At 41.1% G+C, this 15402-nt stretch overlaps 1 protein-coding gene across 1 annotated transcript; it reads right to left on the minus strand.

Annotated features, from left to right (window-relative positions):
- Nucleotides 1-2921: 2921 nt before the first annotated feature.
- kiaa0319 (KIAA0319) lies at nucleotides 2922-14485 on the minus strand (the record flags this gene model as incomplete). Its single annotated transcript, XM_080425878.1, has 17 exons — nucleotides 2922-3079; nucleotides 3604-3695; nucleotides 3884-3974; nucleotides 4672-4794; nucleotides 5325-5461; nucleotides 6121-6280; nucleotides 6843-6981; nucleotides 7411-7562; nucleotides 8187-8335; nucleotides 8626-8791; nucleotides 8907-9127; nucleotides 9594-9726; nucleotides 10868-10963; nucleotides 11236-11313; nucleotides 11978-12076; nucleotides 12448-12613; nucleotides 13781-14485. Coding segments are annotated over 17 exons (2865 nt in total), but the record flags the coding sequence as incomplete, so codon positions are not given.
- Nucleotides 14486-15402: the final 917 nt, after the last annotated feature.

Raw genomic sequence — 15402 nt, forward strand, 5'->3', positions numbered from 1 at the left:
ATGAGGATGGAATCTGGAAAATCAGACAGATCCGGGTTGATCACATGACTGGAGATACTGTGTACCGATTTGCATGACCTTTTGGATCAAATCTGTAGGAGTAATATAAAATAATGGGTTTTGCACAAATCGGCCTCCTGGTGGCGCTATAACAGGCCCATGTGAAAAATTTGGGGCAGAGGTTCTGAATTGGCATCCAGGGAGTGTGTGTGCACAGTTTCGCAGCGACCCACCAACGGTGCCGGAGATTAGCTGGTAACGAACGGACGGACGGACAGGGTGCAAAACATACTCTCTCGCCATGCCTTTCGGCCTGGCGGAGACAACTATGTAAATACAAGAACTTCAGAAAAGTACTGATGGATAATAGTGTTCAGCCATTGTCTGAACTAGTGTCTGTCGACATGTATTCCAAGTATACTGACCAGTATAGTGTGAAATCATGAAGAATCCTGCATAACATAATGACCACAGATGTGTGTCCAGTGTATCTCAAAATAATAAAAATCAAGATATTCTAGGAGCATTTAGGAAATTAAAACAAGAAGTTCAAGGCAAGTTTGACTAAAAACGAAAGTTAAAATGAACAATGCAGTCTAGGGATATCACTGGATTCCAGTTATTAATGGGGGGGGGGTCAGACATAAGGTGTGGTCACATTACTAAGAGAACATTTGAATATCTTTAGTAATGCTACTTGAAGAAGAACATAAAATGTTGAATTGCCAGTGAGCAAGCTTAAAATGTCTACACACTACTACTTGCCAGATTGGATGAACAGCAAGGGGGATGACACAGAAAGGAAGGGCCTTGGGCATGGAAACGTAACTGGGCCTGTGACCAGGGTTATCAAGCTTTTGCCAGGGATCTAGAGCATGGGTCTTCAACAGGGGGTCCGGGACCCCTAGAGAGTGTCCTCAGAGTTACTACAGGGGGGCCACCAAATATCCCCCCCCCCCTTTTTTTCCTACATAAACCACAATAAAAGCCTAGCATATGTATTCCGGAGGGAACATTCACCGAAACTAGATTGGCTATTTTCGTCAAATTGGTTTTGGTGTAGACCGAAAAAATAGAAGACAAAGTATAAAGCCAAAGTTCAAGTTTACTAAGTAAACTACACATTAACATGAATCCAACAAGACTTGAAAAGATAATGTGTAATCAAACAAAAAACATTGAAGACCCCTGATCTAGAAGGTTTATTCTAAGCCGCAGACATTGCACATCCAGGGATCTCTTGTCACATTGTCCAACCATCTCTTTCCACTGTACTAAGAATTAAAATCTCCAAACTCTTTAATGTCCAGCCCTGCCTGAAGCATGGCCTCCTTCCCTCTGACCTGGGATAGGAGGTTGTCTGTGGTGGCCAGCTCACTTTTTTCCTCCATGCTCACCTGGTATTGACCAAGGTGAACATGGAGGAAGAAAGTGAGCTAACCACCATGGCCAGCTTACTTTCGGCTTACTTTACCCCTTTTAGCTTTTTGCTACTGGTGTAGCCCTTCAAACTGTAGGGTGATCTAGGCTTGGAGCTCCACATTCCTCATTCTGAAAGAGGTAATGAACCACTGAGAACATGCTACAGTACAACACCTTCTGGCTTCATTTCAGCATTGTGATTCCAGAATGCAAATTGAATTGAGCCAGATAATTTAATATATAATCAATTACAAGCATATATCCCCTATGCACAATTTATTATAGTGTTATGGTAAATTCAAACATCAACTCAAAATACAGATCTGATTCACTTCAGTATTTACAGACATTGCCAGCACAAACAAATATATTAATCTAGAAGTAAATGAACTGTTCTTGAGGGTATTTTGATGTGTAAAGTGGTATGACAATATGATCTTGCTTTATTAACAAGGTTTTGAAACAATAAAGATTGAAGTTTCGTCAAAGACAATATGGGCCTTGCTAAATATGTCTCACGCACCTCAGAGGTAATAACTATTTTGTAACCGATTTCTTCACTTGGATAAGATCACAAAGCTGTTGCTAGTTTCTTTAATTAAGGAATTCATATTTATGCTCAGCACTCATGCAACAAACGAAAATGATTGTCAAAAATTGCATTGCATAAAATACTAACTAGCCAGTAATCCTGCACTGTGTGGATCTTGTTTACATTAACAGCAAATAATACCTCTGGTACAGCTGTGTTTATGTTCTATCTTTATCTGATGTAATGCTAAGTAAGTTATCTCAAAAGTGTTATGGTGTATTGAAACAATTCTGGTGTATTAAAACAAACCCAATAATCAAATTAAATTAACAGATCAATGCACCCCATTAGCAACTGCTCTGCATGACTTGGTTTCAAAGTGTTATTCCATGGTTCATGTTGTCTTTCAGATCATTATGAGACAAGTTAGTCCTACTGTGAGAAGCTTGATGAAACTCTTCCCTGGGGTTGCTAACACATTTTAAAAGACATGACTTATTTACAGTACATTAATCACTGTTCAAATCCATATTGGAGGGCGTTGCCCTTTTCCAAGACAGTCCTCTGTCTTCTCTGTATCTGCGCACCCATAATGTATGGTGTCATTTCATTTAAATCAACTGAAATATTCAGTCTAGAAGTTCTTAAATTAACTGAATATTGCAGTTGGTTTAGTTTATGAGACGGCGTATTTACATTTTCATTCTTGGTATTCATATTTGAGGTAAATCCATCTTCATTGGACCTGTATCTGACCCTCCCTTGTGCACCATTGCATCCATTATTTGTCTACAAATTGCACACTCAAACTTCACTTGGATCATCTCCGATTCCCAGAGTCTTCAGTCCAGGCAGTCGTGACCTACCCGTGTATTACAGTTACAGACAATCATTGTCACTTCCAGGGTCAGGTAAAAGTGAGTTTAACTCCCTGTGTGAAGTTATCTTATTCTTCTTGTTCCACCTGTCAGCCAAAAGCATTCCCATTGCGGGTGGCATGAGCATGGGCCCTGTTCCTGCTACGGATGGGTCGGTCCCGGCTGAAGATAGTGTCCTGATCACTGTCCAGCTCAGACTCAGACATCATCAGACTGGAGTTGTGCTCTGTGCTCCGGTGTTTGATGCCTACAGACAGAGGAGAGAGATGACAGCAAGACCATGTCAAGATACTGATGTGGTGAGGAAAAGGTCTCAAGATATAAGTTAGAAGAAATAGAAAATAGACAAATAAACAAATGTATTTATGTGTTTATTTCCAAACTCATTCATTTCCCAATATATTTCGTTTATTTATTTATTTGAAATGCAGTTTGCTATGTATTAATCTATTTATTTCTGTATTTCTTCAACCATATGTTAATGAGGGGGCATGTCTTGACTATTCAGGTATTAGCGGATGATTGCTAATACCTGTTTCAACTGAACACTTACGGTCTTTGTGAAAAAGGGCCTGATACTGAAATCTCATCACAGTGTGTGTTTGATCACTCTGGGTTTGATTGATTGCTAATACCTAAATAGTCAAGACACGCCCCCTCATTAACATAAGGTTGAATAAATACATATATAGGCATATGGGGTTCTGGTTGTCCAGACTAGAGCCACAGATCCGACCATACATCAACGCATGCATTAGGCTTCAGACTCACTGTATTTGGGCCTGAGTTCCACCCTCTCCTGTTCGTCCATGTTGTCCAAGATGGTGTATTTAGTTTTCTTCCTCACCTTGGTTCGCCTCCTTCTAAGCAGTCAACAATATTTACATTGAAATGTAACCATTGAACACTGCAAGTCGTGACTTTTGTAAAGTCTTGTTTGCTTAAGAGTTGTATGACAGCAAGTGTAGGGCACTGTAAATCTTATTTGGTAACAGTATATCAGAAGAAAATATTTGTGTAAAATCATTGCAGTGGTTGTATGTCTGCTCACCTCTTGCAGCAGCAGATCAGGGTCCAGCTGGCTGACAGAACAAAGACCATCATCATGAAGCTGGAGAGAATGACATAAAGCACTCTCCACTCTAGGAAGACAAACACAGACCATACAGAGTTTAGAACAGTGCTGAATAATAAAGGAAAATAACCATATTTAATTATTTAACATAACATCCTACAGTTTTTTTTTGTGTTATAAATTTCTTTCATACAATGTTTATTTTATTGTGTTCATCTTTTTTTTATTTCTTTTTCAGGGGTTGTCATTTTTTTCAGAATAGAAGAAGGTGAGATTTCTATAACATACACACCTTGCTAGGGATTTGGGACAGTACATTTCTGTACATAAAGTGTAAATAAAATAGCACAGTAAGTTAGTGTCTACTTTTACCTGTGTAAGCAAAAACATCACTGTTTTTCAGGCACTTTTGCCCAGATCCCAAACTTTTCTAGATGTAAAAGTGATACAATTTGAGACTTTGTCACACATTTTCATACTTTTCAAACCACAGTTCATGGTGTTAATGTGTCAAGGTCAGTGGTGGAAAGTAACTACAGTAGGCTAAGTACATATATTGTACTTTATTTATACAGGTAAAATCCCATTGAGATCAGAAATCTCTTTTATGAGGTAGCCCTTGTTCAACTTAAGTACAACTTTGAGGTACTTAACCAACTACCTTTATCCTTGGTCTATTAAAAAAATGGCACATCTACAAGATCACAAATCAGAGTAGTTTTTCCACCACTGGTCAACGTTTTCACGTTTAGCAATAATCTTACCACAGTTGCTCTCTCCGTCTCCGAGGAAAAGGCGGATGAGGTTTTCGGTCCAGAAGGGGTCACAGACACACTCCTTGGTGATTGGGTCGCACTGGCCATGCCCAGAACAGTGACGCAAGCACACTGACGTCATATGGACATGACAAATCACAAGATGACGTAAAAACATTTTTATTTGGATGACTAGTTTTCTTCTTATATTAATACTAGGAGGTTATGGCAGTATGGGTATGGGACTGGGTGGGGATGGGGGGGGGGTGTTCGGGGGTGTTCGCTGCTTCGTCTCTCTCTCACCTAAGGGGACAGTCCATCATATGCAGTGACGTGCAGTATGATCAAATTGAATGACAGGGTGTGGTAGTGGTAGTGCATAGTGTGTAGAGATGCTCATACAATAAATGGTGTCAACTAATAATGAACGAAGAGCAAACATCCAAAAAAAAACATAGTATTTACAGTATATACAATTCTGGAATTTCTCATTCAACAGTTAAAATGTAGAACTTCTAGTATTAGTGAACCAAGGACTTACCTATACTACTAACACCCCTCATGAACGTCCCCCCACAAACAGCTATAGGATCATTTTATGGGACGTCAGTGAGGTATAGGATCAATGAAATCGGTAGGATATAAAAAGGGTTATAGCTCACAGACTGTGTCGACCCTGAGGACTCTGAACAGCAGGTAGTCCGTCTTCTCCCTCAACAGCTGGCTCCGCAGAATCATGGACAGCTTGGAGCCAGGCATTGGCCCATCAGGGCCCTGCACTGAGAACTGGAGCACCGTGCTGTATGCAACACACACACACACGCACACACACACACACACACACACACACACACACACACACACACGCACACGCACACGCACACACAAACACACAGATAAGCATGCATAGTTAGTGTGTGTGTGTGTGTGTGTGTGTGTGTCAGTGTGAGAGAGAGAGAGAGAGAGATTTGTGTGATTCGTGATTGTATGTACAATGTGTTTCGCTCGAGAATGTGTCTGTTAGTCAGTTTATTTGTCTGTGTGCTGAGATCTTGTGCACGTGTGTCTGCATATCTCCGGTTACACAGCAGAATCCTCAGTATTCATATATCTCTGAGAGTGTACAACTACTGTAATGTTTGGTTACATTTTGTTGCTGGAAACCTCATATGTCCAAAACTGTTGGACATATGAGGTTTCAAATTCAAGGATTCAAATTAAAAAATAGCAAAAGTAGCAGATCTACAAGCTCGAAAGGCGGCTGGATCTGCTACTGTACTTTTGATGCTTTCGTGTGACGCTGTAGTATGATCCAAGTAGGTCATTCATTTACGAAAAAAACACAAAAAGTCCAAATATGGAGAGGATATGAATATGAAGAGGTTGGTAAACTCTCCGAGATGAATGAACACCATAGGATCGTCACTGTGCAGTCAGTGTGAGTGACGTGCGGTGCACCTGAGGTGGGAGTGTCCCTGCAGGGCTCGGAGGTGGATGTCATTGTCCAGGATGTGGAGCAGCGCGGCCAGCTGTCTGAGCACCGTGTCCCTCTGAGACACGCTGACCTGAGACACCGCCACCAGCAGCTCCAACTCCACCTCCTCACTGCCTCCAGGGTCTGCCAGGCAAACAATCAATCAATCACGTTTATACATCACATATTAAGGTAATGCTAGATGAACCGTGTGTGTCTCCAGAACATGTTTTCTTTTTCTTTTTTTTAACTTACTTTCGAGTATGTTGTTAATGAGTTTTAGATGGCACACGGGGTCATGATACAGTATGAACTCTTCGGTCAAACACACTGTGTGTTTTGCTCTGAATGTGTACGAGACACGGTTAGGAGATGAATTCTTACAGCTCTAAAACACACACCTATACTGTATGTATCTACCATACTGTACATAATATAGCCATCCTGTTTCCAGTCCTACGATTGTGCCTACGTGTGTGTGTGTGTGTGTGTGTGTGTGTGTGTGTGTGTGTGTGTGTGTGTGTGTGTGTGTGTGTGTGTGTGTGTGTGTGTGTGTGTGTGTATGTGTGTGTGTGTGTGTGTGTGCGTATTTAAGTCATGCATGCATGTACGTATGATATTATTATATTGTTGTTATTATTATTAGTAGTAGTAGTAGTAGGAGAGTAGTTATAGTAGTGGTGTTATTAAGTGGTGGTGTTTTTACCTGGGCGCACTTCTACGGTGGCTGTGGCGGTGCTGGTTCGTCCCTGAGCGTCTGTCACTCTTAGCTGGAAGAGGTAGGTCCCCTCAACCAGGTTAGATAAATACAGAGAGGGCTGAGTCTCTGAGCCATACAGCACATCCTGGAAACAGAGTACCGTATCAGTCCAGCAGAGTTATAAAGAAAAATAATATAGATTTTTTTCTCTTGCTGTGGTGCATGCAAATAACTTTGCTATGTCATCATCGGCCCAAGGTTTGGAGATGGTTCCATCTAATCATAGTTAAATCATCATTCGCTTCAGTGTCAATAATGAATGTTTTGCGGTTATATTTAATCCATTCAATCCGGGAACGCATCTGTGTCATTTTGGATTTTAGCTACAACCGCTATTTTATACTTTGGCTGTTCAAAATAGCAGATCTACAAGCTCTACGAGCATGTAGATCTGCTATTATAAGCAGTATAAAATAATGGTTTAAGTGCGTTCCCGGTTTTAATGGGTTATAAATGTCAGATCTCATTGAACTCACTATTTGTGTCTAAAATGAACCTCCGGGACTAGACTCACCCCAGCGGCCGGGCTCTGGTTGTCCCTGACCCAGAGGTATTGGACCTCGGTCTGGTCCCCGTCTGTCACCGACCCCCTGAGCACCAGGGAGTTGTTGGGCAGGGTGAGGGTATGGCTGCCGCTAGCATGAGCCACAGGAGGCAGGCTTCTGGCTGGAGAAGAGGAGGAAGCATGTTGATGAGGACGGAGGGCAGATACTGTAGTTGCAGTGGTGGAAAAAGTATTCAAATTTTTTACTTTAAGTATCAATACTGCAATGTAGAGTAAAACTAGTTACCAGTAAAAGTCCGGAATTAAAAATTTGCTTGAGTAAAAGTACAAAAGTATTGGTATCAAAATGTACTTAAAGTACCGAAAGTAGAAAGTGCTCATTATGCAGAATGTCCCATTTCAAGTTTTCAAATATATAAAAATCTTTTGAAAATGAGCTTGTAGATCGGCTATTTTCAAATGGCCGAAATGTATTTATGGCTGAAGTGGTTAATGCATGTTTTGTAATAATTATCCAAATCTACAAAGTAACAAGTAACTAAAGTTCTCAAATAATTGTAGTGGAGTAAAAGTACGATATTTTCCTGTGAGAAGTAGTGGAGTAGAAGTAAAAGTACTGAAGATTGGAAATACTCAAGTAAAGTAAAAAAAAATACCTCAATATTGTACTTAAGTAATGTACTTAGTTACTTTACACCACTGGGTAGTTGTGTACTGTACTGTTGATACTGTAGGTCAGTAGATCAAAAGACAGACAGCAAATGAAAAGAATAACAATTCTTTACCCTCTTGGACTCTGACAGTGAGTGAAGCGCTGTCTGTTGCCCCCTCCTGGTCGCTGACAGTCAGCCTGAATGTGTAGCGCCCCACCCTCAGGCCCATCACTGTGGCTACTGCTGCATTTCCACCCTCCATCTTTATCCCTGGGGGACCACTGGAAAATCAGAGTGCGTCAACAATCAATTAAATGCAACAGCTATAAGACTAATACTGCAATGCATGTTTTTAACCACTTTCAAGGTGGAAAGAAAATTGCGATGCGTTGTGAGCTTGTAGATCGGATATTTTCGCTATTCGGCGCACACCATGTACCTTTTGAATATTCTGATTTTTTTTTACACAAATCTTCTTTTATGGGGGTCCTTGGCACAACATCTTTTCAGATACATATCAATCTGGGGGTCCTTGACATGAAAATGTTTGAGAACCACTGTATTAGAGTACCTGGTGGTGTCCCAGTGGTAGCTGACGATAGCGCGGTCATCACTGCTGCTGCTTCCATCCAGCGCCACACTGCTCACTGGGAGAATCACCTTCATGTCAGTACCCACCACCGCCACCGGACCACGGTTTGAACCCCCGAGCTCCATTGAGGGGACAGCTCTGTTTCCTGGAGGATGTAGGAGAAGGGAGAGGAGAGGAGAGGAGATATGAGCCATTTTATAATATACAGTAGGGCTATGCACTGTATATAAGTATGTGAATGTATTTACTAGTGCATTTACCTGAGTTTCCAGTGTTAGTAGCTGTGGCAGAGGGAGAGACTGGGGCTGAGGGTGTTGTTGTGAGGTAGCCTTGTCTGGCCGGAGAGGTGACAGCAGGGGTTGTGGTCCTGGATAAGGGGGAGCCTTGGGGATCAATATGGACGTCACTGGCCTTTGGTGGTATGACTCTGAGTGTCGCTGTGGTGAAATCTGATAACCCAGTGGCATCAGTCACTGTAAATCTGGAAGGTACAGCACGACGTGGGAGAGAAGAGAAGAGAAGAGAAGAGAAGAGAAGAGAAGAGAAGAGAAGAGAAGAGAAGAGAAGAGAAGAGAAGAGAAGAGAAGAGAAGAGAAGAGAAGAGAAGAGAAGAGAAGAAGTTACTCTGCAGACTAACAAGGAGAAATATCTAAAGACACAGCATAATTTCAAAACTGTTAACAAGAAAACCAAGCCAGTGGTTTCCAGTTAGAATGTGTTGCTGATTAATGGGAAACAATGATTGTATTACACTGTAACTAAGAGACTGTCCTGAAATGACCCTGTTGGACAAGGATGTATGCAATCATTACAAAGTCAATCATTACAATGAACAGAACTGTCCCCTAAGGACACAAATCCACAAGTTTAGCTAAAAGCGAAAGAAAGCTACATAATATGCCATTGTTCTAGAGGTGATGAGGTGTTATAAGACACAATAAAGGTACCTGAATGTGTAGTTTCCAATGTCCAGGTTGGACAAGTTAAGAATCAATTTATATGAGGAATCTCCCAGATCTATTGGTGGCCCACTCATCTGGTCCCAGTGAGCGCTGACTGTCACCTCATCAGCATTACTTTCTGTAGTGACAGATATAAAACACACTGACAATTTAGACTTTCAGCCAATACTCTTAACCAGAGAAACCCACAAATAGCATTATTTAATTCCTAAGCACAGTAAACTAGAGCCCGACCAGATTTCTGCATCCGATGCCAATCACAATCCTAGACAAGCGATTATAGATGTTTTGACTGATATGTTTGTTAAAAAGTACAAAATGTTCCAATCAATTTGAAAAACTTCAAAAAATTATTAAGGTTTCTATTTGAGAACATTTAACTTATAAGCAAACAAAGAAATACAAAATATACACAATATCACGTATTAAGCTTCAACATATGAATAGAACATTGAACTTTAATTATATGATGAACAAGCAAACAAGTAAATATAAAATACACAAACCGACCTTTATTTTATTGAACCACTTAAGCCCTATTCAAAAGTAGCTGATCTATAAGCTAACGAAGCATCACAAAAAAAACGTGGTTAAAATCAGGGTTCACCAGCTGCATAATTGCAGACACTAATGTCGTCAAACCCTTAACAGGGTTGTGAGGGGGGCCAGCAAGATTGTGGGGGTACAATTTAGCTGTCTGAGTCATATATATGACCAGCAGGTGCTTAAGAAAGCATCTTCTATTATGGCAGACAGCTCTCACCCCCTAAATCCTGAATATGAATTCTTGCCTTCCGGCCAAAGGTTAAAGACCCCTGCAGCTAAAAACAATAGGTACAAATTCTCATTTGTACCTACTTCCATTCGTGCCATCAATAATAGCAGCAGGAGGAGGTAGCTATGAGTAGCTATTATTATCTGGATCTTGTGATTATGTCTATGTCTATGTGTGTCTTGTGTATGTATGTTTACTGTGTGTTGGAGTTTCTTACTTTCTTACTATCTGCTGTAACATAAATTGCCCAATTTGGGACATAATAAACTTGAACTTGAAAAATGTCAAATAACGACCAGCCAGACATTGCATTGGTATATATTGGTTGCGTTCTATACTAAACTAAAGAGAGGATCAACACCACAGTGCAGAGACAACAGTAACAAAGTAGATATTCAAACAAACATGTCCTCGGTGGAGGCATGAATGCTACGTTTATGTGCTCACTGTGACTATTTTATTGTGAATGAACAGTCATACGTACGACTGGCGTTTATGATGGCTTCGGTGAACGGGAAAGACAGGACCTGGGTTAGAGGGAAAACCACAGCCTTCGGTGGCTTGCTCAATCTCGATGCTACTGTAGGATAGAAAAGGATGGAAGAAAAGAGAAGAAAATAGAAGAAAGGTTTTTGGGGCAGTTTCTCTTTAGTTATTTCCTCTAGTTTTCCTATTTATCAGCCTTACACAGGCAACACAGTAATTACAAGGAGAGGCGGAGAGGAGATTAAATAAATAGGTCATACTACTGTAGGTCACACATATTTTATGACATGACTTAAGGCTGATAGTTTGTGGCTTAGTTAGTTACTTCTAGCTTTGTTAGCTTCTAACTGATTGCATTTCCCATACCTTCCTTCACTGTGATGTTGACTGAACCTTCTCCATATGAACCAAGTCCAGACACAGCCACCGTCAACAGGTATTGACCTGCAGACAGCTGGAAACAAACAATGGAAGGATATAAATATTGTGATAATAGATTAATCCTGACTTTGTGGTTGCATGTTTTATTTGTGCTCATTTTAATCAAATCACCTTCATTCCAAAACAAACCTTAATTTTCTAGATTATTAAGTATTCCAGGCCCAGGATTCTCTCCAATTAAACCTTTACAATTTCCCCCCACTTCATTCTCTGTAGAGGCTTGATATGTGATATCATTATAGGTTTTAGAAAGTTATATACACATGCATAAATATTGTTTCACACCATAGAATGAACAAGACTCAGGTCAGTGAGTAATGCAAGGACACAGGGAGACTCACTCTGCTGAGTTGGATTGACTTGTTATGCTCGCCCTCTATTGCCTCCCTGTGGCCATCAGTAGAATACACCAAATGCCATTCATAGCTGTATGTTGATTCTGGGAACATTAAGGTGAATTAGTTCTATTTAATTATATAAACATATGAGTGTATTCTTGTGGTTTGTTTAAGCTAGTCAGAGTATATGATTGGTGGGGTTTATTAACACAACTGCTATTAAATCATGTATTTAGATCATTCAACTTTGTTCTGTGCATTCAGCACACCAAGTAAATACAAATATCTCCTAAGAATTCATTTTAAAAGGGCACTGTTACATACTGTACCTGTCTGGGGATCTGGGTGGATTGAGGCTTCTATCTTGACTGTATCCATGGGTAAAGTCAGCTCCATAGGTTCTCCAAGGGACACCATCAGGGGCTGAGCTAAAGGTGGATACGGAATAAGGAAAGAAGCAACTTAGCTGATGAGCGACTGATAGATATTCAAATGTGCATTGTGCCTGTATACAACTGTGAACTTGACTGAATTCATGTTATATGTTAGCTCACCAAAGTAAATTCAGAATATGCAGAGTGGGAGTGCATGAATATAAATGCTTCTAGGCAAACCTCCATCATATCATCAAGAAGGAAAATGCTGGAGCACACAAATAATCTTAAAAACTTTTAATAGGTGCAAAAAGCTTTTTCATTTTTGATGCTGCTGTGGTCCCTGTCTGAGAGGCACAGGCACTCATCCTTAAAGTGAGTTTTAGCACGTGAACTTTCTCAAGTCACCATTATAGCATGCTTACCTGCTGTGGGCATGGCTGTGTTGTTAGACAGATAAGGTGTGGCATCAGTAGGAAGTGAAGGCCTCATATGGCTTTTCTGGGAGGTCCCAGGAGCATGTTCTTCTACTGGGGATATCACTGATGTGGAATCAGAGATGGCGAGGGACACACTCTGGACTTTGCTGTCCTGTGAAAATAAAAGCACTTACAAGGTGAAATCTTTAGCACTTTTATCATTCCCCTAGGTCTGATCAAGAATCAAGCTGGGGTCAAGACAGAGTTGCATTGACTCCAATGCAATCATTGTCCTGCTCTGAAGGGCAGGCCTGTTTGTTAGATTGTGTGTATGTACAGTATATATGTATATGTATATACTGAATGTGGGAACGAGGGGCATAGAGGCAGAGACAGAGGGAGAGAGGGAAAAAGACAGCATTGCATCAAAAAGGGAATTGTCCCGTCAGCAAGTTAGCATGCACACACACAAACACATTTACACAACTGGGCATTGTTAATCATGTCTTGTCATTAAAATCTGGTGCTGGGGTGTGGTAGTAGATAACTAGTTACTGCGGCGACCACATAATCATAACGTCCCAGGATCGATTGGGTTGTGTCATTACCTCTCTCTGCCCTTGGTTGAATGTCTCTCTACTATCTAAACCAATTCTATTTGACGTTATCCTCCTTTGGCAGATGGGTCTATTGCTAAATTACTGACCCCATGCAGAATATGTGAAATATCACAATTAAGCAATGCAGAGCAACTAACTACAATCATCGTGTTGCCTAAAGGGGCTGTAAGTGATATATCTTTGGTTAAAATAAGTGTTAATACAGTAGCTCTAGATTCCTAGCAATCATTTCTTTAGAGTTACAAGTGAAATAGGAAGTGATGGGGGAAAAGAGCAGATAGATAATTAGATAATTACTAAAATATTGATGCTAAAACAAGTTTTCTATTCTGATTGGAAGACTCATTTCTTCAGACTCCTCTTCACCTCACCTCACCTCACCTCACCTCACCTCACCTCATAATGAATTATAACAGTACGTATAATGCATTATACAATTATTTGTATGTATTACTACTGAGAATTATAATACATTATGATCCTGCCCAAACAAAGTCAGCGAGTGACCAGCAATTCTGAAGTATTCTGAAGATACTTGACCTTAAGTAATTATGAAATGCTGTATAATGTGTTATCATTGTAATAAAACATATACATATTTATGAGTTCATACAGATTATAAAGCATTTATAAGTAGGTTAATAATGTTGTATAGACAAGATCTATCTCTCCCTCTTAACCACTCTGCTAATTAATTCTGAAACCCTCTAGACACTTACTGTTTTCTCTGTAGGAGTAGGGGCTGACGTAGGTTCTGTGTCGCTGTGCTGGGATGCCAGGCTGATATTCGCCCCAGAGGAGGCACTATTCTGGGCAACACTTATCTCTGTTGGTTCCCCCTCTGGACCATCCTCACTCTCTGATTGGTTGAACCCCATCTCTCTCTCCAAGTCTGGCCAGTCAGGAAACAGCTCGGTTTCTGCGCCACCTGTGCCACCCCCCAGTTTCTCCTCCGGGCCTCCCTCTGGATACTCCAGATCCACCATGCCAGGGTCAGCGAAGTCCTGCCGAGCTTCATCAAACAGGGCAAGGTCCTTCAGCGCCTCCAGGTCCCCTGGGGCCTCAGAAGACTGGGTCTGGGGTCTCCATCGGCCAGCGTAGGGCTCCCCTCGGACCAGCGACTGCAGCACGAGGGTCTGAGGAGGGCCACGTCGCAGGAAGGCCAGGTAGGAATCTGCCCCGGGTCTCTCTCTGGGCCGGCAGTTCTCCCTCTGCTGGCAGCGGAGGATATAGCAGCGGCGCTCAAACAGCCAGGCTAGGTCACAGCCTGGCAGATCACAGCAGGCTGCCACACACTGGGCCAGGGACGCTACGGTGGGCACCCGTAAGATGCTGCTGCTCCTCACAGCTGGGGAGACCACTGTCTCAGGGTAGGTTGCCCCTTGCCAGCACTGAGATGCCTTTGCAGCTGTGGCCAAGAGAAGAGACAATGAATGATCAACATGAATTTAACAATGTGCAATCAGTGATTTGATGCTGAAAGAATAGAAAGTGATACTTGCGACCCACTTTCTATTATAGTTCTTAGTTTCTTTGCATTCTACGAGAGTACTTACTACTTACTATACAATTCAATGCCTTACTAGGTAGTAAGTTGCAATATGAATCTGTTGGAATGTATTGTGAGCTTGTAGATCGGCTATTTTTGGGAGAGATTTGGTGAAGAAGAAAATACTAGTGAACCTAGTATTGAGCCCTGGGGGACTCCAGTCAACTAATTAGGGTTTAGGAAGTTAAAATGTAATGGTTTGTTATTACTGGGAATAGAATATGCTCTGACCTCCCACATTGCTGAGGACCAAACAGAAGAGAAGAGGCACTTTCTCCCACATTATGCCTCTGTCAAAATGGCCACTCTTCACCCTGAAATACAGAATATAAACATAAGAGCATTATTATTATCCACTCTGTTAATGAATAAGGATCATTAATGTCATAAATGGTAAAGTGGAAGATGGTTTAATGTCATGCCGATGATGCCGGCATTCAGCCGCCATGTCTGTAGTGTTTCTGTGACATGGATTGTCATGCTACCATTTGGCCTGCTGTGCCACCAATGAATTTATCTTCTCTGCTCTATGGGATAAATCATGTGAAACATTTGTTGTTGTTGTTGTTTACTTCTGAGACTTCAAACAGCTTGCACGTGTTCTCTTTTTTCCAATTCTTCCAAATACAGATTCAAATGAATATCAATCTACAATGACTTTATGCATAATTCTTCATTATTTTACTTTGCTCAAGATACTACTTTACTTCATCTACCACACAAAGCAGAATTTACATCCCACTGTCTTGACAGCGATGACAAGGCCCTTTATTACCAAGATACATGGGCTAT

The sequence above is a fragment of the Gymnoscopelus braueri genome (genome assembly GCF_963280865.1).
Source record: "Gymnoscopelus braueri genome assembly, chromosome: 4".
In the NCBI taxonomy this organism is placed as follows: Eukaryota; Metazoa; Chordata; class Actinopteri; order Myctophiformes; family Myctophidae; genus Gymnoscopelus; species Gymnoscopelus braueri.